At 39.9% G+C, this 21827-nt stretch overlaps 2 protein-coding genes across 2 annotated transcripts; both read left to right on the top strand.

Moving 5' to 3' along the window:
* Window positions 1–1358: 1358 nt before the first annotated feature.
* Window positions 1359–9512, top strand: LOC115680197 (trans-Golgi network-localized SYP41-interacting protein 1). The gene is made up of 8 exons (XM_030603949.2): window positions 1359–1673; window positions 2057–2353; window positions 2432–5674; window positions 5759–6617; window positions 6720–7354; window positions 8180–8327; window positions 8402–8483; window positions 9079–9512. Exons 1-8 carry the CDS (start codon window positions 1500–1502, stop codon window positions 9179–9181), a joined length of 5541 nt encoding a protein of 1846 aa, XP_030459809.2. The 5' UTR covers window positions 1359–1499; the 3' UTR covers window positions 9182–9512.
* A 2042-nt stretch (window positions 9513–11554) lies between these two features.
* On the top strand, window positions 11555–17805 carry LOC115680252 (regulator of G-protein signaling 1). Its single transcript, XM_030604026.2, has 11 exons — window positions 11555–11942; window positions 13165–13285; window positions 13388–13451; window positions 13542–13626; window positions 13971–14044; window positions 14681–14872; window positions 15178–15266; window positions 15379–15617; window positions 15996–16120; window positions 17193–17314; window positions 17444–17805. The coding sequence occupies exons 1-11, from the start codon at window positions 11866–11868 to the stop codon at window positions 17651–17653; spliced, it is 1398 nt and encodes a 465-aa protein (XP_030459886.2). The 5' UTR covers window positions 11555–11865; the 3' UTR covers window positions 17654–17805.
* The last annotated feature ends 4022 nt before the right edge of the window (window positions 17806–21827 follow it).

Raw genomic sequence — 21827 nt, 5'->3', positions numbered from 1 at the left:
TTTTGGATTGGTGGAAGAGCACGCAAGCCAATATCCAATCCTTTCTCTTATTGCAAAATAGATTTTTTCAACCCCTTGTTCCACGGTTGCGGTCGAACAAGCATTCAGTGCTGGAGGTAATATTTTGGACGAACATCGTTCAAGATTATCTCCAAAATCAGTGGAGATTCAAGCTTGTGTTGCGATTGACGAAGAGGCTCAATACGGCAACAAGAGATAGATCGGAATTGTGAATCCGAATTCTTTAACGACGGAGATACTACCGTACCGTCTTGGAACGGAGTAGTGACGATTGAGGGTAAAAGAACTATTAGGTTGCAAATATTTCGGGAACCCTTGTTTCTCATACCGCACGACGCGAGAGCTTAGGAAACCGAAATATAATCCGACGACATGTGACCTCCGGTCCCCACGGAATGCTTAGGTTTTGGGGTCATTTTAGGGCATATAAATTGTGTCTTTTTTTTATAAATCGTTGTAACGAATTATAATGTGCTTAATGATAATTTATTAAGTTCAAGCCCTCTCTTTCTCTCTTGTCTTTTTGTCCCCAAATTTGATTACAATTTACATTTTAATTACAATTTATATTGAATAATGTTCCGTCACCGAACATTAACTTTTTAATTTTTTTATTATTTTCTTTTCTGTTTTTTTATTTTCCTTTTCCTTTTCTTATTTTTTTTTTTCTTTTCTTCCTCCGTCGGCCATAGCCGGCCAAGTGGTCGCCGGCCTCGAGGCGAGGCCGCCCTCGCCGGCGTCCGGGCGAGGCCGGCCTCGCCCGAGATCGGGCGAGGGCTCGACCTCGCCGGCGCCGGGCGTGGATCTTGTGAGGGCTCGATCCTCGCGGTCAGGCGAGGGCCACCTTGATTTCCAATCGGGAGTGGCTGCGACCCTCCCCTATGATCGGAGAGATTTGCCGGTCACGATAAAAAAGAAAAAAAGAATAAATTTAGAAAAATATCAAAAAATTATAAAATTTGTTCAAGTCATTCCTATCATGTAGAGAATCCGGTATCCGTATCAACGATTTTATGCTAGAATTGGCCGGACAGATTTAGTTAGCATAAATGTAAAATATTTAAGATTAAATCGGCCAAATTAGAATATTTAAAATTGAATCGGAATTTTAAGACATTTTTGGTAGTTTTCGAAAGTAACGCTCGACAGCTGCAAGCCTGCAATCGCCCGCGACACGCAACCGACGTGTGTCGTTTCGTCCCGGCCGATGATCCACAAACACATGTTCCTAAAAACGACCACGACCCACCCAGAAACGCAGGACTCCCCAATAAAACAACACACACTCGAACGCGTCCAAAAACGAAGACCCCCACGTGGGCGTTTCGGCTCCCCGCTTACAATCCCCTGCTTCGCAAACCAGATCTCGTCCCCTGCATTCCCTCTCCCTCGCTCTCGCACAGGCAAGATCAGCAAGGAACAGAGACTGCGACGGATCGGCCGTTCTTGCGGATCCCGTGATCGGTTTCGGTGGCCAGATGTCGGAGAAGGACGGCGCCGGAGCCGGGAGCGAGGCGGCGGCGGCGCCGGAGGAGCCGTGGGACGGAGGATCGGGCGTGGACGGGGGGTCTCGCGGCACCTGGGGCTCGCGGCCGAACGGCATTTTCCATTCCGAGCCCGCCGCGGCCGACGCCGGCGCGTCGGTGAATCAGGTAACGAGTTTGAATCGCGTTTGCATTTCCGGGAGCCGGATTCATTTCCAGTCGGTTTGGGCGAGGTCTCGTGGTTTCTTTGCTGAGCTGCGCATGGCGTTAGGTTTGTGAATTTCGAATTGAGCGCCGGATGGATGCTCTCTTTGGGTGAAATTCAGATTGTGGCTTCAGGATATTTTCACCTGCTTGTTTTTGTGCTTGGGAGATTATGGAGTGGGATGAGTAGCATGAGGCTTTTTCTAGGAATGGTCGGTGACCGAGTTAGGGGAGCTGAGAGATTTCTTTGCTGGGGACGGTTTGGGAGATGTTGATGTATTTAGAAGTTTGACTTGCTCTGGGGAATGTGCTGAATCGAGGGCGATTGTCCATCTGGCTTCCTGCAGGTGGCTGACGTGGAGCGGACGGATTCGGATGACGAGGAAGCGACGGCGGTTGGTGACGATGCCGGAAAAGATGAGTTTGTTGATGCGCAGGAGGAGTTAAATGCTGATGCCAGGGAAGCGATGATGACTGCTGGAATAGGAGGTGCGGCGGAGGAAAGGAGAAATTTGCGCGAGAGCAGCTTTGGCCAACTTGAGAATGGACCCTGGGTCCATCAGTCGACGGATGAGCTCTTCCGGCTGCAAATGGTGTTGGAGAAGACCGTCAGTGAGAAAGAAATTGCTATAAGGCAATACAAGGTTGATTATATTTAGAATGAGGGGTCTCATGCTTTATTGATGCATCACTTTCTCATGCTGGATTTTCCCATTGTGCAGGAAGAAAGAGATATGTATGCCAAAGAACTTGGCGATCTTCGCCATCAGCTCAAAGGTTTGACTGTCAAACAGCCATTGTTCCATGCAAATGGTAATATAATGATTAATCAACAAGCAGAATCTGAAGATGGGGAGGAAAAAGCCCATGTACCTGGGTACTCGCCACACGATATGTTTAGGGAATGTTCAGACTTCATTAGAGCTGCACTAGAAGAACGTTTGCGGATGGAAGCTACGATAAGAGAGCTTCATGCTATCCTTTCTACACAGGATCAACAGATGGAAGATCTTAAATTCAAGATTGCTGATTCCGCTCAGAAATCTGCCGAGATATTTACGAATCACCAAAATGTTGAAGATGCTACTAGTAGAATATTAGATTCACTTGCCTTAGTAGTTGAACATGAAGATCTTTTGGATGGTTCCGTCGGCGAGAAAATAAATCTTGTTGAGAGGAAAACGTCGTGGTTAATTGAAAATTTCAACCGGATCCGTTTACAAATTGATAATCTTAGGCAGTGTTTATCTGAGGTTTCTCCAGAATCTTTAGATTCTAGGATGCGCGAGGATAGGGGGGATGTAATCATTGCAGCTTGTAATGAGTTGTTGGAGCTGAAAAGGAAGGAAGCACACTTTGCTGGAAAACTAAGCCAAGCAGAAGATGAAAACAGAAAATTGATTGAACAGCTGTATAAGGACAAAGAATTGGCAGAAGAGACTCATGCAGAACTTAGCCGACTTAAAAGTGAAGTTGAGCAGGAGAAGATGCGTTGTGCTAACGTCAAAGAAAAGCTTAGTATGGCTGTAACAAAAGGAAAGTCATTGGTGCAGCAGAGGGACTTGCTGAAGCATTCATTGGCCGATAAGACGAGTGAGCTTGAGAGATGCTTGATGGAACTTCAGGAGAAGTCAATTGCATTAGAGGCGGCTGAACAATCTAAGGAAGAGTTGGTACAAAGTGAAAAATTGGTTGCACTACTGCAGGAAAACCTCTTGCAGAGGAATGCGATTCTCGTCCGGTTTGAGGAAATTCTTTCCGAGGCTGGTTTACCTGAGGAAATGCGATCGGTTGAGATTGTTGATAAATATAAATGGCTTGTGGATGAGAAAAATATGTTGGAAGGTGCTTTTATGGAATTTCAGAAATTGAGAGATTCCTTAACTGAGATAGAGTTGCCTGAATCTGTTTCAACTTCCAACTTGGAATCCCGTATTTTTTGGCTTAAGGAGTCATTTACTCAAGCCAACAACCAAGTAGAAACTCTATGGGGTGAAATTTCTCGAATAAAAGAAACTGCTTACATTGAGATCGACAGGTTAACTGCTGCATGTTCTGTTGCATCAGTGGAGAAGGAATATCTTGAAATGGAGGTGGATGAAATAACATTTGAGTACAATGATATTGTCAAAAAGGAGCAACAAGTGTCATGGGAGAAGGAGCAAATGGTCATGCTATTGGTGAAAGCTTCTGGAATCTCAGTTGAAGAAGACCTTGGGGTCTATCAACGGCTATCCTTTTCTGACTGCAACTTTCTCATTGAAAGATGCTTTGAAAAGGTTAAGGAACAGAGAACTTCTGAGTTGGGTCCTTCTCATGCTGATTTGGAATCATTTGAAAGAGTTAAAAGTCTGTTATATTTGCGGGTTCAGGAGTTAATGCTACATGAGAAAGTACTTGAAGAAGAGATGCTGGAAAAGTCTCAGAAGGTTGATAATCTTTCATATCAGTTGCAATTGTTGTCTAAAGAATTTGAAAGACACAAAGAGGAAAAGGATCATTTGAAAAAAGATCTCGAACGATCAGAAGAGAAATCTGCTCTTTTGAGAGAAAAGTTATCTATGGCAGTCAAGAAAGGAAAGGGGCTGGTTCAAGATAGAGAAAACTTGAAACATCTTCTGGATGAGAAGAACTTGGAAATGGAAAAACTGAAGCTTGAGATACAGCAGCAGGAATCTGCGGTTACTGAGTCCAGGGATCAGATAAACAGAATGTCTACTCACATTGAGCAAATACCAAAGTTGGAGGCGGACCTTGTTGCCCTAAAAGATCAACGGGATCAACTTGAGCAGTTCTTGTTGGAGAGTAATAACATGTTGCAGAGAGTGATTGAGTCCATAGATGGTATCAATATTCCTGCAGACAGTGTCTTTGAAGAGCCTGTGGAAAAGTTAAAGTGGCTGGCGGGGTACCTCAATGACTGTCAAAAGGCTAAGGAACGTGCTGAAGAAGAGTTGGCCAATGCTCGAGAGGAATCTAGTGATTTATTTGGCAGGTTAGCTGAAGCCCATGCTGATCTGAAATTGTTGCAAGATGAAAGGCAGGGGTTTGAAAAGTTGAAAGAAGAAGCCATTGACTTAGAAAGCAAGTTAGTTGAAGCCAAAGCATCTATCAAAACTCTGGAAGATTTGTTGTCAGCAGCACAGGATGATGTCCTCAGGCTTGTGGAAGAAAAGAGGGAAATAGAAACCAATAAGGAAAATGTTGAAAAAGAGCTGCTGAAAGCCATTGAAGAAGCTTCTTCCCAAGCTAGTAGCGTCACTGAGGCTTGTGCTCTCAAGAAATCCATTGAAGAGGCATTGTCGCAGGCAGAGAATGATGTTAATGCACTCACCAATGAGAAGGAAGCAGCACAAGTCTTTAGAGCTGCGGCAGAAAGGGAGCTGGAGATACTGAAGGAGGAGATCTCCATTCAGACTGGCAAATTGGCAGATGCACAACAAACTATAAAGTCACTAGAAGATGCATCACTGGAGCTGGAGAAGAAAGTTGGTTTGTTAACTGAGCAGAACCATAATTTAGAAGTTGGGAGAAGCCATATGGAGACTGAGCTGAAGAAGCTGCAAGATGAATCTGCAACCAAGGAAATCAAGCTGGCAGATGTTTCTGTAACCATTAAATCATTGGAAGATGCAGTGTCTAAGGCTGAGAATAATGTGTTGGAGCTTGAGAATCAAAACAAGAGATATAACCAGGAAGTATCAGCACTCAATTCAAAGTTGAATGCATGTCTAGAAGAATTGGCTGGCAAAAACGGCAGTTTGGAGAGCAGGTCTCTAGAACTTGTCAGTTACCTTAGTGAGTTTCATGCCCTTGTGAAAAACGAAATGTTGTATCCCCTCATGAAGGATTGCTTTGAGAAAAAATGGGAGTGCCTGAAGAGCATGAATGACATCCTTGAAAGAGTAAAGGATCAACATATTTCCTTGCATTCAGAAGCAGCAGAAAAGCAAACTGTTGATGAGGTATTGTAGAATATCTGCTTCTTTACTGCTGATTACCGTTTATGCAAAGGTTTCTTATGTAGCTTTTCTCTTTCTATGTCTCAGGACGATCCCATCACCAAAAAACAGTTCCCTGTTGAACTTAGCAATAGCCTGGGTGTTGAGATGGAAGCTGGTCTGATGAATGAAGTGGGTGAGGACATCTCTTCATTGTTTAGAAGGACCATAGAAGGTTTTCAGTTTAAAAACAAAATTCTTGTTGACAAATTTGAGGGCTTTTCCGCATTTATAGATGAAATTCTGGCAGCGCTTTTGAAAAAGTTAGAGGAAAGATGTGATGATGTGAAAGCTATGTCTCAGGACATGAGATCTTTGAAGCAAGATATGAAAGATATGGAAACGTACAAGCTAGAGCATGGCAATACAGTGGCCATGTTGGAAGATGACATTGCGACTTTATTATCTGCCTGTACTGATGCCACCACAAAATTGCTGCTAGAAGTTGAACGCAACTCTCTTGGGCAGTTGTCTAGTGCCGAGCTGGAAACCTCAGGTAGATCTTATGTAGAAGAAAGAGAAAGTAGTCTAATTAACGCAGAATGGTATCAAAAGAAGGTTGATGGCAGCAAACATGCCAAGCCTATTCGAGATTTGTTATTTTCCGTTCAAAATGTTCATGCTTTGCTTAAGCAGTTCCAGAGCACAAGTGAGGTGGCAACTTCAAAGATACAAAATTTGGAAAATGAACTTAAAGAAGCGAAAGCAGTTTCTTTGGAAGCCATAGAAGACGGAGATATGAAGCAAAATAGGGTCTTTGAGCTGGAGAATGAGGTAGAGACTTTGCAAAATTCATGTGGTGAGCTGAGGCTTAAACTCAAGGACTGTCAAGCTGATTATGACAAGTTGAAGGAAAGAGAGGTTGAACTCTTAGAGGTGCACAGTAACTCATTGATGAAGGAACAAGGTGAGCAGTTTTGTCATGATCTCATTGTCAAGCTTTTCTTTTGTTTCTATGACTCTCTGCTGTTTCTCACTTAATAATATATTTGTTTTTCCATTTCTCTAGAAGCAGAAAGTTCATTCATGTCCCCATCCGAACGGACAGCACTTTTGGACAAGGTCGATGGGGTTAGAATCTCCTCGGAAGAGTTAGGAGGAGACACAGAGCCCCAAATTTCTCCTCATGTGAAAAAGCTATTCTATATTGTAGATAGTTTTACTAGAGCGCAAGAACAAATAAGTTTGTTGTCACATGATAATCAAGAGCTACAGTCCACCCTTGCCGACCAGGTTCTTGAAAATAAGCATCTGCGGGAGGAAGTTGAAACACATACGAGATATGAAGAAGACTCAGAGAAGATGAAGAGAGATTTATTAGAGTTAAGAGTGATTTTGGAGAAAATTACAAATATGTTTGGTGGTAGTGAGTTAGTTAGAGACCACAATACTTCTAGCTTAAAGGGACTTTTAGCATCCTTAGAAAAGCAAATTGTGAATGTGCTTATGGAATTTGAAAACTCTAAATCGGAAGCCCAAGAACTTGAAATGAAGTTGTTAGGAAGCCAGAAGGTTGTGGAGGAGTTATCGAGTAAAGTTAAATTGCTTGAAGATTCACTTCAAGGTAGAAGTACCCAACCAGAGATCATCCAGGAAGCACCTTCATTGCCTGCTGGTTCAGAGATATCTGAAGTTGAAGATGTGGTAATGTTTTTTTCTTTGGTTTATTCATACGGTTGCCTCATCCCCCACCCAACCACATTATTCTGCTTTCAGACCATGGTTTGACTGAGCACAGTAACCACAAATTTTGGCATGCATCTTGCTATTATATTTGAGTAATGGGCGTCTTAGTATTAAAGGTCATATTGAAGGCCCTCTTCTCATATTCATTTGTTAGGAGGCAAGACTGGAGATTTCTGTATGGATTATAGATTGTCTCATTTTATATTTGTTTTCTTTCCTTGAGTTTTAGCTCCCATAGCTACTCCCAGAAAAGGTCATGGTATGCTCCCTTGATGCTACGTTTTCTTTCCTTAAGTAGACCATCAGAGAGCTACCTTTTTGTTCTAGCTGATGATGTAGGTAGATCTTAGTTGTTGTTTGAAGAACAAACATTTTTATAGCTGCTGTTCATGGCCTCCATTTCAGATTGGTCAAAGATTTCTTTGCATCTGAATACTGGTTGGATTTGTTGGGCATTGGGCTCATGATTTATTGCTGTTTCTGTGTCCTATTATTTCTGCCTATTTTGATGTTGCCTTGGGAGGAATCATCTCTGACTTTGGAGCCTCTAGGTTAGAACCTCAGTATAGGAAGAAAAGGAAAACCTTTGAAACTTGAATTAGGCAGGGGCAACTCATCTTAAAAGAAATTCACTGATGTAGCGCAGGCCTACTTCAGCTCTTTTTGTGTTGAAAGTGTATTCTTCTTTTTCTTTTCTTTTTTTCAAGTATCCCAGCTATTCTGGTTGAAATATGCTGGTTGTCAGCAGTATCATATTATTATTCGCTATTCATGCTTATGCAGGGATCAGTTGGAAAACCGGTGATGCCTCCTGTTCCTTCAGCTGCTCATGCGCGGACTATGAGAAAAGGATCAGCAGACCATCTTGCTCTCAGCATTGACTTGGAGTCTAATCCTTTAATCAGCAACCAGGAAACCGATGAAGACAAAGGTATTGGTTTTTTATTTATCTAGAGTAAGAAGGTCCGGAATCCAAGTATAACTTGTAAAACAACTCCATTGCAGGTCACGTTTTCAAGTCTCTCAATACATCAGGCCTTATTCCGAAACAAGGGAAGTTGGTTGCAGACCGGATCGATGGCATATGGTAAAGTCTTTTACTTTAAAGACTCTTTAGGTGGCACACCAAAATTAGGGAAGATTCCTGTCTGATCTAGATGCTTTTATAACTACGTGATTAGATCCCTAACTTAGATTGACTTGCATTCGTTTTTGCTTACACTCGTAGTTCTCTTTCCACAATGAAAACTTCTTTCATCAGGACTAAAAGCTTAATCAGACGGTGATAATGAGAGGAAAGGATATGGTTTTCAAATACTAGCCACATTAAACAATTTCTATATTAATTTTCGCGTCTGAATACAGTAATGACGTGCATTTTGTGCTCTGTTTTGAAGGCCTATCCCTTCGAGCTGTCTGGAATGAATATGATGTTTTTGGTTTTTCTACTTGGCTATCCTTTGGAATGTTTTTATTATCCAATGGAGGAGAAATTACTAAGAGATGATTTTGAAGTAGTTTTGCCTAGAAACACTTTGGCTTGCCAGTATGCCAAATGCATGTTTTGTTTTTCAATAGAAGCAGACTGAATAGTTTTCTTTTCATTATTGGAGAGAGCTTTTCTCGGAATAATGCTTGGAGAGAACTGAGAAATAAACATAGGTTGCATGTGAACCATGCAGGGTATCGGGTGGCAGGATTTTGATGAGTCGACCCGGAGCTCGCTTGGGCCTTGTCGCCTATTGGTTGTTCTTGCATTTATGGCTGTTGGGCACCATCTTGTAACTTTTGCCATCGAGTGGACCAGGACACCGCCGACAATATTCCCATTCTCTTCAATTTGTATCATAGAAATATCTGTATGCCAATTCGTTTTTTCTTTTCCTGTTAAAAATAGTAATAGTTTTTTTTCATTACTTCATAGTGCGAAATTAGGGCAACAGTTTTATAGATAGGTCGCCATACAAAATTCTTTGGCAGTTCAGGGCTGTCAAGAAATCGTCGGTACCATATTCCGTGGAGAATAAGGCATATCACTTCCTGCCTTGTACATTACTGATGACTTTGATCCTGCATTTGTTGCTTTGGATGTGTCGACAGACATCTTTTCGACCAAGTGTAAACTGTGTTTTCATATCTACGAGGCATCTTGATTGGCTAGTTAATGAAGATGTCTTCATGGCACTGAATTGATCTTGGCCATTACATGCCTAAGAAGTACATAGGCCACCATAACTATCAACCGGTGTGTTTTTCTTTTGGTTTAATATTTCTAAGTGTTTGAAGCGGGCGATTCTATAGGTCCTTGTTTCACCAGCACGTTCAAGAAGATAAAAAAATAGAAAACGAAAGATGTTAATACGAAAGCTACTGACATTTTGAGAAATTACTACCCACATAGAAATTTCCACCTGGAGCAGATTTTCAGCTTTTGGCATCATCCCATGACTTTTGGATGCTTTCGTGTGAAAAATTGAGGTTGGCTCTAGATTGATTCGCTTGCAATTTCCACGTCAAGAACACGTTTGATCTACCCTGACTGATCATGGCGCGCGAGAATGCTGTTGGAAGCTTCTAAATTTGCAAACGTAGACCGTGCCTATGTAGGTATACCTTTGATATGCGTCGGGGAGGAGCTTGAAGGGTCCAAGCCATGTCATCTTCCTTATTTTCACCATATTTATTACTATGGTAAGTCCTTCGATGCTTGATGTGGGTGCATTTGGTTCAGAATTTGAAATGGATTTTGGGCCTTTTCAAGTCCCTTGATCAAATGCAAATGGTGTTTGGTTACTTTTTTGACTCACTTTGGCGAGCTGCAATTGCATTTTCAAGGCCCTCTAAAGGACTTTAGTCGAATGTAGGATTGGAGGTGCCCTCAGAAGTTGCATTTTCGGAATGCTGAGACTTGGTTTAATGAAAATTTCGAAACTTTCCATTTTACCCTCGTCTATCAAGTATATTTCAATTTTTACCCTTTTTAAAACAAACTCTAAATATCCTCGCTCCTCTTTCTTTTGCATCTCCTATCTTTCGCTCTTGACAGATCTTTGCTCTTGTTTCTTCGCTCTCGACGGACATCTCACTTCGCCTCTTCGCTCTTGATGCCACTCGCCACTTCGCCTCTCTTAGCCATATTGTTTTGTTCCACTTCCAAGATTTGCTTACACGTCATGAGGAGTGTCAAGATTAATAGCAGACATGGCTGTACTCACCAATGCCTCCATGGTGCTTCACTTGTATGAATCACATGTTTTTAGTGAGTTTAAAGAGGTAGTTTGAGCAACTCATTTAAGTATAATTTGTATAAATATCATTCTGTTCAAAACTTGTCATAACATGATTTGACAAGGTTGTATTTGCATCATCGAAAAAATGGTTACAAATGAGAGCAACTTATGATCGAAGACTACCGAGTAGACCCGTATGAGCATGAGAAATTGCATTAAAATGCTATTTCTTTCATACGTTAACTTAACGGTGCGAAGTTCGATTTGAAGCAAAATTACTCAGTCAAGTAAGTGTACAAGCCCGTCACCGCAATTCTCGCACAGAAGGTAAAGAATGCCCAAGGCACAACATGTTCATTCACGACGTGCCTCGAACTTGCGAGCTCGGGAAAGACAATGTCGCTCGCTTCACCACTAGCTACCAACCTAGGTGCTATTCATCGTAATTAATCATGGAACCACCAACCTACTATAAAATTGTTTATTGAGATAAGTGCATTGAAGGTCTTAAAACTTGTCGTCAAAGTGCAATTGAGTCATAAAACTTTCAAAAAGTGTAATTAAATCCTAAAACTTGTCACAAAGTGCAATTGAGTTTTAAAACTTTCAAAAAGTGCAGTCAAATCCTAAAACTTGTCAGGTTAGTCCAATTAAGTTCTTTTTTTTATTACACTTTTTAAAAATTTTAGGACTCAATTACACTTTTGCAATAATTTTTAGGACTCGATTGTACTTTTTGAAAGTTTTAGGACTTGATTGCACTTTCATGACATGTTTTAGGACTTAATTATACTTTTTAAAAATTTTAGGACTCAATTGCACTTTCGTGACAAGTTTTAAGATTTTTAACGTGCTTATCCCTTGTTTATTCGTTCCTTGACCGATCAACGTGAAACCTTTGAAAAAATCTAGACGTGCATAGTCAAAATTCGGGTTCCTTAGGTCTCACCTGTATCACGTATTCACGTCAATATCTACGCTAATTAACACACGCAAATCTCCTCCCTTCTTTTGGGCTAATATTAAACAAAGTAAGAATGTTCAGGCGAGATTTTCCTGTGTGGTCGAAGCCTTAAACCTGCAAAAATGGACCTCCTGCTCTTGAGCTTGCAGACCGCACTCAGTTCAAGATTCTCACAACCTTAGTCCCACGTATGTTTTCGTGAGGTTGATGATCGAAAGTATAGCGGGTGATTTACTTAGAATCACCTCTTGCTCGATTCTTGGTCCGAGGATCCAATGGCGGGCTGCGCGAAAGAAGGGGGCTGTCCCAGCGACTACATTGCCGTCGCCATTTCTGTTCTGTCCTTGATCTTGTGAGTTTCTTTGTAGCTTCACGTCAATGATACGTCGGTTTCTTGGCTTCCCTGAACTGGGTTTTCTCTGTGGTTGGCTAATTTTCGACCTTTGGCTTGCAAAGTGAATGAGCTTTTCGGTCAGCATCGGTTGTATCGGTGAAAAGGGTGAGGTTATGATGGTTTATCCAAGCGAATTACGGTGCTGTCGAGAGATGTCTTGCGCAGTTCTGAAGTGGGTCGTGAAGAGAATTTTTCCTTTTTTTTTGCTTTGATTTAGTTTTTTCTTTCGTCAGATTTTGCTTGATTTGTTCTCCAATGAAGTTGGGTGGTCTGGAATGGTAAGTCTTTGTTTACAATTGGGCGATTTGTTTGTACCTAAAATGCTTTGAAGCTTGTCCAAACAAACCATTTAGGAGGGGAAATTATCTCTTCATTAATGACTACATTCAGTGGAACGTACACTTTGGTTGGAGGTGCAGGGTTTAGATCTAGCTGAAATGTGATGGGGGTGTCTACCCAAGGAAAGTCAATTTGGTTTGCGGGGTTGACATGGAGATGAGGGACAGAAAAGAAGTTAGTGCATATTTGGTACCATTATATCCAACTTGTTAACTTTTTTTTTAAGTTCGGTTTGACACTGTAATTAATCCAAATTCCAAATCTGGTCAGCTTCATCTCAATGAGAACATGGAGGATGATGACAAGAAGAGGTGAAAAAAATAGTAGAGAAAGGATTTAGAAGCATTGATAAATGATTTCTAAGCAGTTGGTGTTAATGAAACTTGTTTGTGGCGCTTCTAGTATGGGTTTTGGGCTAAGGGTTGCAAGAATGGACTTTGGAGGTGCTAGTGTAAATGAGACAGGATCGAGAAAGATTGCAGAATGCGTCTAACGATGACTTGGAGGAGTCCCGTTATTATTCAGCAGAGTGGTGGTGTAATGCAGTGCCGCCCGCAACTGAAGTAGCTGGTGGAGGGTTATAGTGGTCAATTTTTTCTGGCTTGGTTTCTTTTCTTTGATTACACAGTTGTAGTAGTAGTTCTTTCTTTTTTAATTACCTGTTACAATTATTCACAGCAGAAAAGGAGCTAATGCCCATTATGCAGCAAAATGATGGAAGAGATTTATCTAATCCTAAGTCCTAAGTTTAAGAGGGTGTCGGTGTGTTGTCTATGGATTTGTGCTTTTTGTTGTGCTTTTATCTTCATCATTGTTTAACTTAGTAGTCTTATGCCCTCAGGCTTCTTTACCGATCAATCCTTCCCTTTGTGATCCACAAATTTTCTCGGACAAAAGGGAGCGGCTTCTGGATTCCTGTGTTTCAAGTTTTTGCCAGCTGTAACCTTATACTATCAATTGTGGTACGGTTGTACGCGCATTTCATATCCTACAAATTTCAGCCTAGTCGTTTTATGATCGTCAGAAAGGAAAGCGGCACTTACTGTGGTATGTTGTTTATGCAGATGTCCGTTGATCTGCTGAAATTCAAAAAGAGGCATTGGTGGCAGTCTTGCTACCTTTGGGCAGGTTATTATTGCAGTTTTGCTGTCACCATTACTTTCTTCATTATCTGGATGTGTCTGACTAATACACAATTTGAACATGTGGTGATTTCAGTTTGGATTGAAGGTCCAGTTGGATTTGGTTTGCTGCTCAGCTGTCGTATAGTACAGGCATTCCAGTTGTATTTCATATTTGGCAAGTAAGTGTAAAGGAAAGGGACATTAGAGTTTGCTCCTGCAGCAATAAATTCAAAGAGTTATATCATCTGTCAGGGGAGGTGGGTCTGTGTGTGGAAAGGGAGGGAGGGAGGGAATACTATGTGTTGGTTTCTCCAAGAAATAATGGAGGAGGTGGTAAGCAGTCATGCTGCAGTCAATCAGGAGGAAGGGGGGCGTTGCATTATGATGTGCTTCACTTTCAGACTCTTATGTTCTTATCCACACATTTTTATTCTGGTTATTTTATGCTTTGTTTTAACTTTTTACATCCTGTACTCCGTGTCTTTATAAAAGAGTTTGTTTCACCAAATGGCTTACTTTGCAGGAGGCGTTTACCACCAATGAGGTCGCATGTCTGTCTTCCGTTATTTCTCTTGCCATGGTTTGCTGGGGCAGCCTGTAAGAACTTCTCAATTTTTGAGTTATTTAGTATCATACATCCATTGTTATTTGCAAATGAAAGCCAGGAGACCTTTTTCCTGATATGCGGTTGATAGTATATTAGGATTGTTGGCACTCATTGGCTCCTTACAATATACTTTCCTGGGTGAAAAGGTTGATAATCTATTACGTTGTCTGTGGGAAATTAGAAGAAAAAAGAAGCTTTAGGTGTTAATATATCCAATTGAGGTCACCGTTCATTAGGGAGAATAAAAAAGAGAACTTTTATGCTTGCATAAGCAATGAGGAAAGCTGCCTTAGTAGACGCGTTTGCATTTTTTAGCGGAATTATTTGCTGCTGTGTGCTTGTGGGTGGGGTGGTTGTGTTTGTCCTGGGCATTGGAGGATGGTTAGTTTACACCTTTCACCGGAAGTGACTGTTGTATGGCATGTTTCGCATAACGAGAATATTGTTTCCATCATTGCTTGGGTCATTATTCTTGTTCTGTCTTACTACGAAAGTTTGGAACAGAATCATGTACTGTCAAGCACCATAAGAAATAGGTTGCAAGTATATGAGGCACATGAGCAGTGATAGAGTTTCAGTCTAGATATTTGCATAGCTTTGACAGGAATGCTCGTTTCGTGCTGTAGTTATTCATATGAAGCAGCCTCTGAATAATCATTGTCACATGGGTGCTCAATGGGTTATCCCGGTAGTCTCCTTCCACATGTTGTATGTCGCCACTCTTGTTGCATTCACCGGAGCAATTCGCCATATAGAATTCAAATTTAATGAACTCCGAGATCTCTGGAGAGGAATAGTTGTCTCTGCATCTTCTATTGGTAAGATTCTTCAGGATAATATTTCAAAAGATAATTTGTCTTTGCCTCGTCCTTTCATTAAGCTGACCCAATGTCTCTTTGAAAATATGCTATGTGAAGCTTGACTTAAAAATCAAACCTCAGAAATCAGATGCCTTGTTGCAACAGTAATTAACACGATTGTATTTTTACTTTTCACTGAAATTTGTATAGGAAACGCACTGCTTAGTTCCTTGTATCGGCACTTGTTGGAATTGTACAGTCTAAAATAGGTCAAACTGCCCTGCGTGTTCTTATCTTCTGATTGGTGCTTCCTTTCAATGCAGGAGTATGGATAGCTGCTTATGTTTTGAATGAAATCCACGAAGAAATCGGATGGCTACAAGTCGTCTCAAGATTTCTGCTTTTAGTCACAGTGTGCTTTGTTAACGATTCATTATTTTTTTAGCCCCTGGTTTCTGTAATTGTATATTCAGATTCAACCTCGAGGTTCACATATTTGCTTATAATTCATGTCTTTTTTGCAGTCGAGTATTCTTGTCCTGGCTTTCTTTTCCATTTCAAGTTCACAACCTCTCCTGTCTCAAATTAGCATAAGAAGAAGAGAACCTTTGAAGTATGAGACAATGGGTCAGGCTCTTGGAATACCAGACAGTGGTCTTCTAATGCAAAGAGAGCGAAGTCAAGCTATAGATCCAAATGAACCGCTGGATAAACTTCTTCTGAACAAAAGATTTCGTCAGTCCTTCATGGCATTCGCGGATAGGTCTGTTTTTCCTTCTCATATTGATCTCAAATAAAAGCTCTCTGCCAAATGCCAGGTCTTGTACAGCTTCAATTTCAGCGGGACTTACATGTCAACGTATATAATCTGTTTTCTGATGCAACAATTTCCTGTAAATGCATTAAAGTAACTTCATTTCTTTTAGTTTAAAAGAAAGCGAAGCTTTAAAAGTTTTAAAGCATGTATCTTTCCTCATTACAGCCTAGAGGAGACTAAGGGTGTTGCACGTTTAATAGATTGACAAATGTTGGGGCAGACAAGAGAAGTTTTTAAATGTTAAAAGTTTTCAAGCATCTATCTTTCCTCATTACGACTTAAGGGGACTAAAGGTGTTGCACATTTACCTTTGCTTGCTTGCAGTTGTTTGGCTGGGGAGAGCGTGCATTTCTATGATGATGTCCATGAGCTTGGTAAAATTACTGTAAATGACTCCGTGCGGAGAATCTACATGACCAGAGATATCATCGATAAGTATATAACTGCAGGTTGCTGATTTACTGAAGGAAATTTGTTCTCGATGTTAACCCATTGAGTGCATGAGCTGCTCTTTAATCTAATCGTAAAGTTCACATAGATTATTGACTGGCATGGAAGGATAGAGTTCTCTGCATGAAAATAAGTATAATAATGAACTACGAGCGAAAAAATGAAAAGTTAAGGGGGACAGCTAGAGGGGGCAAGTTGTTGTCCAATTATTTGCTAATTTTCTTAATTGACTCTTAGCTATGCATCAAATCTAGTTTTATTACGTATAATATTTACATGGTAATATAAACTTTTGTTTAGCAATAAAAAGATGGTAATGGATACTTCTTACTTACACAATTTCACTATGTTTGTTTGGTTGGCCCAAGCATCAGTTGTGATCTTTAAAAGTTTGTTTCTAGACTCAGGTCATTAGGAATCCAGTTTTAGAGTCATCTGGAGCATTTTCAGTTCACTCGCTTCCTATATCGAAAATACTAACAGATATGTGTGTGCTCGAATATGTAGTCTAGTTCTGTCATCTGGCAAGTAGACTCGGAATTTCTATAGCCATTTTTTCTTCATGTTGCCTTAGTCTGAACAGAGAAATTGCGACAGAATGTGATAAAGTAGTTCAAACTTTATGCAAAGGAGAACTATCTAGTTCATGAAATGTAGAACTGAACAGTTCTATGAAGTTTGTTTGCTTGGACTTCTGAAAAGTCAAAGGTATCTTTTCTTAATTTCCCAAGATTATCATAATTTCCAAAATTATGTAAAAATTATATATAAATTGGCATCTCAATAGAAGACCATTAATAAAGGTTTCACATATTTTAAATTAAGAAAAAGGAAAATTGTGAACTCTTAAGATTTGGAAAAAAAAAGGCCAGAAGTTAAAAGTCGCTACAAAAAGAGTCGAAGTTGATCAAGTACTGCTCCTGACTGAAGTCTGAGCTCATACTGGCCATTTTGTTTCTGTATGCTTATACTGCAGTCTTTAAAGCAATGGTCGGAGTGCATACATCGTGATTCGTGTTTGGCTTGATCATTCAGCTTTTCCTGGCTCACGTTTTTGCTGAACTTAAACAGGTGCACCAATGGAGATTAACATATCTTACCGATGCCGACAAGATATTTTGACGACTTCTAATCTAGCACATCCTGATCTCTTCAACAATGCGCTAAATGAATTGCTGCAGCTCATGAAAATGGTACGTTGTCCAATATGTTCTTATTTATGTGTATTTGGAAATGAAAAAAAAAACAAATCAGCTCCTTTCCCTTTGTTAGTACATATTCTAAGGATGGTTTTGTCCTTTTCTTGAAACCTGCTCTTGAAGAATTTGGTGAAAGATTACTGGTCTTCCACGTTCTTCTTGAAGTTTAAAGAGGAAGCAAGCATGAGATCGGACACTCATGAGATGGAAACAATGACCGGTTGGAACTTCTCCCCTAGATTGAGCGGTGTACGTAGCGCAGACGACCCCTTTCACCAGGAATATCTTACAAAGGACTCAGACCACAGTAGTGGACATACAGATCCAATTTGAGCCAAGGGGAAAGAAAATACCGGAGATTGTCAATGAGCATCTCTCTTCACTCGCAATCTAGCTATTCGTGTCCAATGCAGCCTCTGACATGGCTTTCATCTATACAGCATGGAAACAATAAATAATGCTAGAGTGATGGCATACAAGGGAAAGGGAAGCACACGATATAGCAATTCATACACAAGGTTATATAATACTACAGAGAGAGTCGATCACCTGACCAACGACTTTGGTCGCGTGTCGGAATTAAACATCCTAGCTAATCTGACTTGGATAGTTTACTAATGATTGGTTCATCTGTACGTCGCTCGAGGTGCTTGCAAGTGCATCTACTGCAAGTCAAGGCAAGCATAAACATGCGCTTCTCATCAGCACTTGTTTGAAGTGCTCTTTGTATCATATGTACATCAATGTCCTATAAATGTGAACCTTATTTACTTGTTTCTTCTAGATAGTTAATACAGAGTCATTCCCTTGCTCATGCATTACTGATCATATATTATGAATGATTTCGTTAGTGTTTTCTTTCCCACGATAATGAACTGTCAACTGGAGATATGTAACTTCTCTTTTATTAGCAAATTCCCGTAATCAAATTAGGTACTTCAAGCATATCACCTGGCGAAACAGATAGAAAATAGCTCCATTGTCTCTGCCATCAAAGTATGTAGCTAAAAGAACAAATTGAAGAGTTCTCGGAACTCCATTGTTAGACAGAAAAAAAAAAACAAGCACAATGAAAGCTCATGGAGTCTTATCCTGATGTTCTACATCGTGTTGTAGCACAATAAGGAAAAAAATAATAAGAGTGGTAGCTATATGAGTTTCCATGCCTCTGATTGGCGGATGAAAAGTTATGGCTATTATCCATATGCAAACTTACCATATATAAATACGGGTGATATCCATATTTGTAACTCACCAATCAGAAAACTGGTTAGGGAAACTTACTTCCTCCAATTAGAAATAGAGGAAAACACGATTCTTCCATGAAAGTTGTAACTTTCTAAGGCCAAGGCAAACGGCAAGCGAAAGTCTCTTTATAACATGAGCGGGTACCCATAATTTGGGGCCATAACACTAGGTATTCATGAGACACTAGGTGATAATTGAAGTCCAACCTCCAACTGGACACGCGTGAAAGGTTTTGGCTACTTTTGGCATAGACATTCCAAGAAGGGCTATTGGCCCCACAAGTGTTGATTGCACCTTGTAGATGCAAAGATGCAATGTGACCTTGTCTACAATCAAGGCTCGTTCTTGGGGAAGAAAATGGTGTAATTCAACTTATGAAATAGAGTTGTGCATGCCATTTAATTGTAGTGAAACGTAGTTACATCTATATCCAATCCGACACATGTAAACAAAATGGTTTTGTGATCCAAAACATTGGTATTTTGAAATGCAAGATCAACACTTGAACTCGGTCGTAATGATGGTGCGTATCTCATTTATTTGCATCTCACTTAGGCATATGAGTTATGGACCTTTAGCACTTCAACATGGGGTTACAGTGATGGGACTTGCCTACTTTTGATCAATGGGCCGTGAATGATGCCGAGTGATGACCTCTCCATAATCGTAAATTCGAATAATCAATAGCGGATGCGAGAAGATGAATGATCTGCGTTCGAACCCACGGGAAGATGAACTTGACCCTTGTGCGCAAGAGTTGATTTTACATAAAAAAAAAAAAGGAAACCCTAGTCATCAACCGTTCCAGCTAACCTCATTAATTTTTTACCTCCTAATCATCATTTCGTTGGGTGAAATGTGCACATCTTTCAATATCATGGCCACGCAATTTATTTGATAGCTGAAAATGCTCTATTGCTATTTCAAAAGTACAACTTTGAGTGCATGGCATTCCAAATTTGGTACCCCTGACATTGAAGGCTTGTTGTGTGGTCCTATTCCCTGTTCTGTGCACATCACAAGAGATCGTTCAATGCCTTTCACCAATCTTACAAGTCGCCTCAGGGTTGCTGATGAGTGATGGAATGGGGTTTGCTTTGAAGGATTCAGAAGAATCATGTGAAAATCAACAACTCCCATCATTTTCCATCAGCCCCTCATGTATGCGATCGAAATTCTGTCCTAGTCTTGCAAGGACTTCCTCAGGACATGCAAGTGAGCTGCATGAATCGTGAACCGAACTACTCAATTTCGCAATCTCCAGTACTATATACACACGGCGTAGCTTTTCCACTCGGACATGTGGTTCATTATTGTTGAAAACTCGAGACATCTTTCGCCATTCAGAGCAGGTTGTGCATATGTCTAAAGAACCGTTTACTGTAGACATCAAAATGCTCAATCAAACTTTGTAGTCAATGAACGAATATGTGTGGATTAGATTCACGATGCAAATCCTAATCGCCACGTCACTGAGTGCAAACAATACTGTGTTAGGGCTATGTGTTAATGAACTTAAATATATTAGTCAACACTTTCATCTAACATTTAAAACAATAGGTACCACAGAGAAAAAATTTTCAAGTCCAAATTGTTCTAAGTCTCTATTTGCCTCCCGTATGGAATATTTCCACATTTTTCAGTCTTAGGCCAAAGTCCATCTGTTAACTGAGGGGAAGTGTTAAAGTAATTAGTTTTAAATAAGGCCTTCATCTAATAATTCAGGTTTTTCATACAGTTGACTGTGGTCCCGCAAAATTTCACACTATGCATTCGGGCATCGGCTTGTATCTTACTATCTGAGGTTAAGTATTCCATAGACTCGAATTTTACCTATCATAGATGCGCTTTTTCATCATATAAATGCTTCAAAGTCCTTTGAGCTTTTGTAAGTTTCTACCGTGAGCAAATCTTTGTAATTTTAAATTAGCCGAAAAGAATCGCTGTAATTCTTACAATTTTTAATTCTTTTTGGCAGACAAATCTTTATTTTATTCTTTTCTTTTTGGGTCAAGATCTTTAATTTTATTCCAAATATTACTTTTGCCAATAAAATTTGGAGCCATAAAGCATTTGATAGAGATGAAAAAGTTAGGAAACTCTCTCGCAAATTAGTGCATGCTATAAAAAACACCGAGGCTTATTTATTGAAACTTTTCATCGGTAGGCTGTCCAAGTACGAAGTACTCCTATTTTAGGAATTCTTTCCTGGAGAACAGTACTATAAATTTAGAAGATGCACGCGTTCTTTTAAATTATTCTCCCAAGGGAAACTTTTCGGCATAACTAGAAAATGTGCACACATGATTTGTATTTGGCAAAAAAATGACATCTAAAAAATTAAGTAGAGCACTTTATTAGAAAAAGAATTGATTCATTAAGTAATGGAAAAAATCATTAACAACAGTATACAACAAGAATAATTGTACATATATATGAGGAATGTAAAACGTGTTTCAAGATTTGAGAATTTCTTAGGGAGGTTGTTTGGAGATGGAAATTACTCAAATTGCAATGTTGAAATATGTGAGAGAAAAATTGGAATTGTTAAATTACCCATTTTCTCCTTAAACAATATATTTACAAATTAACTAGTTGATATTCCCTAAAACAGGAGGTCTTTGATTATGTGCTAGTATAGATTAAAAAAAACAATAGTGTATCCTATGCTGCTAACTAATGCTTATATATATCGTTCTGAAAACTTTTTTCTTCAAGGAGCTTTTGCCCCCTCTTTCTATGGAGGTAAAGAAGTTTGTTCAACAATTTTAAAAGCAAAATAAAGATGGAGCACTAGAGCATATTCTATCAATGTAAAGGGAAGTTTCCACGAACTGTCTGGTCCACCATCGATTTTAAGTATTGTAACTAGTCACTGTCTCGATTCAAGGGTGAATTAAGTCAAATGCGCAACATTTCTTTACACTGACGGTGCAGGCTATATTGCTCAACAAAGTTACCTTCGAAAATTAAGTTTCCTTTTGTTTTTGTAAGCTTGAAAAGCGACAAAATTAGAGTTTCCAATTGAAGCATATTGCGATGATTATTAGCATTCGTCAGAGATAATTTCTTTCTTTTTGTATCAATCACACTATAATGACCATTTTCGCTTCTAAAAGTTGAATTTCTCAGTATATATTCTTAAATATCATTAGAATTATTTCGTTAGAACGAGTCTAAACAACCTCTCTTGTCCTGAACGTTTTGTTTCCTTATAAATTTAAGCTCTAGCGCTCAATCACGCTTCCCTCTAGCTAAC

This window comes from Syzygium oleosum, unplaced genomic scaffold (assembly GCF_021117445.2).
Source record: "Syzygium oleosum isolate NSW1041296 unplaced genomic scaffold, Sole_v2.1 Sole_v2.06, whole genome shotgun sequence".
Lineage (NCBI taxonomy): Eukaryota > Viridiplantae > Streptophyta > Magnoliopsida > Myrtales > Myrtaceae > Syzygium > Syzygium oleosum.
Note: the sequence above shows the minus strand (reverse complement) of the source record. Positions and strands in the feature narration are given on the sequence as shown.